Source organism: Anneissia japonica, unplaced genomic scaffold (genome assembly GCF_011630105.1).
Source record: "Anneissia japonica isolate Jap-2015-1 unplaced genomic scaffold, ASM1163010v1 scaffold1709_len327053_cov138, whole genome shotgun sequence".
Lineage (NCBI taxonomy): Eukaryota > Metazoa > Echinodermata > Crinoidea > Comatulida > Comatulidae > Anneissia > Anneissia japonica.
The window spans coordinates 212,161-216,615 of NW_022723599.1; the positions used below are offsets into that span (position 1 = coordinate 212,161).

The 4,455-nt window shown below is 34.1% G+C and overlaps 1 protein-coding gene across 1 annotated transcript in view; it reads left to right on the forward strand.

Moving 5' to 3' along the window:
* Positions 1–2,049: 2,049 nt before the first annotated feature.
* LOC117112289 (lutropin-choriogonadotropic hormone receptor-like) overlaps positions 2,050–4,455 on the forward strand; it is a 20,700-nt gene continuing 18,294 nt past the window's right edge. Inside the window, exons 1-2 of the mRNA XM_033255357.1 lie at positions 2,050–2,075; positions 2,219–2,290. Of these exons, the coding sequence (XP_033111248.1) occupies positions 2,050–2,075; positions 2,219–2,290 (98 nt within the window). The remainder of the gene's footprint in view (positions 2,076–2,218; positions 2,291–4,455) is intronic.

Sequence of the window (4,455 nt, forward strand, 5' to 3'; positions counted from 1 at the left end):
TATTCTGCCGTTGAAGTTGACTTCTGGAAATTCTTGGAATCATACCCCACCAGCACAAAAGGAAACATGGCAGAATACTTTCAATAAGCATATCGGCTGAAATTACAGGAGACAGCGGGTTTCATCGGCCAAGATGCACACTCATGCAGAGCATTGGAACAGATAGGGGATTATACACATGATCTAGTTGTAATAAATTAATTACTTAGGTACACCTTTCAATAATTATCAGTTTACCTAAAAGACTGAGAAAGGTGAATGAGACAGTGTTTAATGCCTTTAAAGGTATAAAAAGAAACTGATCTTGAGCTGTTCACCTATGACTTATGTATTAACATCTAACTTCTGAACTTTACTTGGGACAGCCATAAGCTCATGCTAACGTTCGTATAAATATCCGGTTTCACACATTTATTTGCGACTAGTCCAAGCTATATCAATACTCGCGGGCAATGCTTTACACAAAAATAACAAAACCTCTGAAAATTATCAGAAAGCAGTAGCTGGTTTGAAACCAAAGCGGCGTTTTCAAAGAGTGAATATTAGCGTTGCAACTAGTCACCATACTCCAACTGGGAAATCGCAGTGGACTGTTTCCTTGCCAAAACGTGAGGGTAGTGACATAAGTCAATCTGAAAATTAGAATCAAGTAACTGTTAAGGAAATCAATTGGCTTAATGAGCTTTGGACACACAAATCCACCTGCAAGTGACACAGAAAATATACCAAGATCAACGACCTAGTAGTGGCGCTCACGGCAGATTTTAGATTCTCAATTAATGACAAAATCTTTAAAATTCTTGATCATAATTAACATCTAAACGATGTTTGCAGATACAGAGGAATAATTAAAGTATATACACCAGTATATATCTTTATTATTTCAGTCTTCTGTTGAATTCCAGAGCTGGGTTTCATATTATTTTTTGGTGTATTGTCATATTCTGGTAATCATATTGTACATTTAATCAAATGTATTATACTCCTTTGATGTAATTGTTTTTTTTTAGTTGATTTCATTTCATTTATTAATTTGTTGATGTGATTGTATTCTTTATTTTTTGTAAGCACCATCACCATGTTTTGAAAGCATTTTTCAAATAGAATTATTATTATTGAAGTGTTATTTTATTGGATTGTCTTGTATTCAATTTTTAAATGATACATTTTACTGAATTCATTTAACTGTTTAATATTGCTTTTATACATATTTATGTGCACTTTTTATCGAATATTGTATTTTAATTGTGACTGTATTTTTAAATATTTGGAACGTCAATGTAATGCTGTTCTAACTGCCATGTAATAAAAATACTTGAATACTTACATAAACTTCAATTTCAATCAAACATTCTATATCGTTTTGTACAGCTTTCGTCAAAATATTCTTATGTTGGTGCCTTGCTTGGCTCAACTGGCCAGAGGCTTGTAACCTGCCCAGCTGCAATCTGCAAAACGATATGCGTCTGCTAAGTGGAGTACAAGCTACCAGTAGATATCAATATTAATGTAATGACCGCTAACTTGAAACGATAAACCCTGGTAATACTGGGTATAAGCCCTAGGGAGAGATGCACTGACCTGTCATAAGCATCAAAATGACCACCTTAAAATAAGATTAATTTCTATGAATTTCTATTTCAGAAACTAGACCCTTCAGAAATTTAAGCCTTGATTGATTTAAACTTGAACAAATTGTGAAGAATTTATTAGAAATTTACTCACGTTATTTGAGATTAAAGATAAAAATGGTAGTGATATAATTGTTTACACCTGCAGATTAGAATTGTGAGAACACACTTTAGTAAAGGGAAATAGACAAAAACACGCGTACAGAAGTACAAATATTAACCGTACTAATAAACAACAAAAATATAAACATCATTTTACAGGGTATGGTTTAAAACACGCCCAAAATGATAAAAATTATTTTGGGCGCCAAAAAATTACACAGACTCACATCTACGCATACCCAACGATTTTACATAACTGTTTACTTATTGGCTCTGTTCCCATATTTGGGATGGCAGTTTTCCTGTTTTCGTAATAATGGTTGCGCAGCATATGAGGGCTTTGCAAGTAAACAATATAATATTTTCATTTAAAAAAGTTTAGTATGGTGTCTAATTTGCCCTCACTTGTACAATGGCACATTTTTACGATATAGTGTTTATTAACAAGCCTATTTCACGAAGTATCTTTGTTTTGTTTCTTACAGATATCTGAACGACAATTCATTTAGCACTGTACATCCCGACACATTCATACATTTTACCAACTTAAAAGTGCTGTAAGTATAAACGAATATATTATATGAGGCATTTAAAGCAAAATCTAATTTAAATAAATGTGAATACTAATTATCGTATGTAGCAATGTCAAAACAGTCTGTATATTATTCACTCACTCCAAAAATCTGATCATTATTTTAACACCAAAATATATGAACGTTTGAAAAACAAACTTTCGTTTGATATAGGCCTAAAGAAAATTAATGAAATATCTTCTATAGTATCATATTCTTGTATTTATTAAGTTTAAAGTTTGAATACCAATTTTCGTTTGATATAAGCTTTAAATAGATATGTTTTGATAAATTATTTTCTATAGAAACATATTCTTGAATTTATTACCGTTGATGACACTTGTGAAGGAAATACTTCAATGCCTTGATACACTCTCCAGAGACCAAAGCATTTCCTGTTAAATTACACAGAGTGGAGACGTAGTAATTTTTAAGATAGTCTGCTATTAGACCGCAAAAATATATTCAATGAGATTGCTATTTGTATAAGGATAGATAGAATATTATGTGACGTTGACAATATAAACTTCTTATTGAATCGAATAATTCAAAATACAAAACTTACCACGCCGTGGTGAAGAGCGCTATATAAATGCTAAAATATTATTATTATATTATTATGGTGAACGATCGAGAACTTTCGGATTGGACTGTGATAGGCCTATCCACGAAAGTCCGATCCCTTATTTCTTGTGGCGCCAATTCTGAATTGTGAATTCAGAATTACACCACGATCTTTTCCAATGATTTTACTGCCTCCTTTAACGCATTCATCACATGGACCATATATCACACGGGAACAACAACATAAACTTTTCACGGAAAGACGGCGCGCTGTAAACCTAAATTTCTGCATATAAGGTGAGAGTATATGAAACTAAACCAGGGACCAAAGGTCTGAAAGGACACAGTGGCTACCATCAGTTAAGCCAACAGAGCCAAGCTGCTCTTCGTAGGACGGCATATGATAAAACATGATTTAAAATAAAATAATATTCATGGATTTTGGATATCTTGATGCAGGTCATTTGAACTATTATGGGTGGTCATTTTGTGATATGTAGACAACTCCTCCCTGTTGCTATACACCAGTAGGAGAAATCCTAACCGATTATCACACTAATGTAACGAATTAAACGAATCAGCAGTGAAAACAACCGCATCTTCATGTTTACTGATGCAAGTCCATCCCGACCCTTCACCCAGCTGTCAACGTAATTGCATCAGATTCAGACCAATCATAACTTACCGAAGAACAGAGTCACTACTTTCTTCACAGTGTGTGTTGGCTGTAGGAGGCAATAGAATTCACTTTATCAACATTTTTTTACAAATCCACACAACTCCCTTAACCTTGAATTGGAACCAGTCACCCATGTTTGAAATTAATAAGCACTAACGAGCCATCGTGTACGTAGGCAATGTCAGGCATGTGGTAGAGTGGACCACACCTGGCCTGTTCCTACCAACGTAAAGGTATTCTGAGAATGGGGATACCGTAATATAGATTTAAGAAAAATTAAATTAATAATAATTAATTGATGATGATCATGTCACCTCTGCAGATGATTCTCACAACCGTCATGCGATTGAACGTGTTACAAAGGAATCAGAATGGTACTAATGCAGTACAGTGGTGTCTACAATTATCGGAACAGGCTTATCAGTTTTAAGTAAAGAATTGTAATTTGTAGATATTTTACACAACCATTAGGCCTACCTTGTTAGAGGACCGTATACATATAGAATATCGGCAGCAAATTACGATGGATGGGACAAGTTTCTCGCATGCCAGATGAAAGACCTGTCAAGGCACTTCTGTATGGTGAACTTTCTAAGGGCTCGATGAGGGCTGGTCGCCCAATATTACGGTACAAGGACAACTGTTAACATATCCTTTAACATGACAAAATTCTACGTTCATGGAAATGGATCCGAGTGGCGGCAGACAATATATGACGTATCCCAAAAGATTGATTTTAAAAGGAAGGAAGAAAACAAGAGAAAGCGAGAAAAGCGTCATAAAAAGAAAAAAAATTGAAACTTTTTGAATACAACTTTTTTCGTAACGTGTTTTATACCCGTTTCGGGTCTCAGGTGTAATATCATTATATTTAAATATATTCGGGGAGTATTATAAAACTATATAT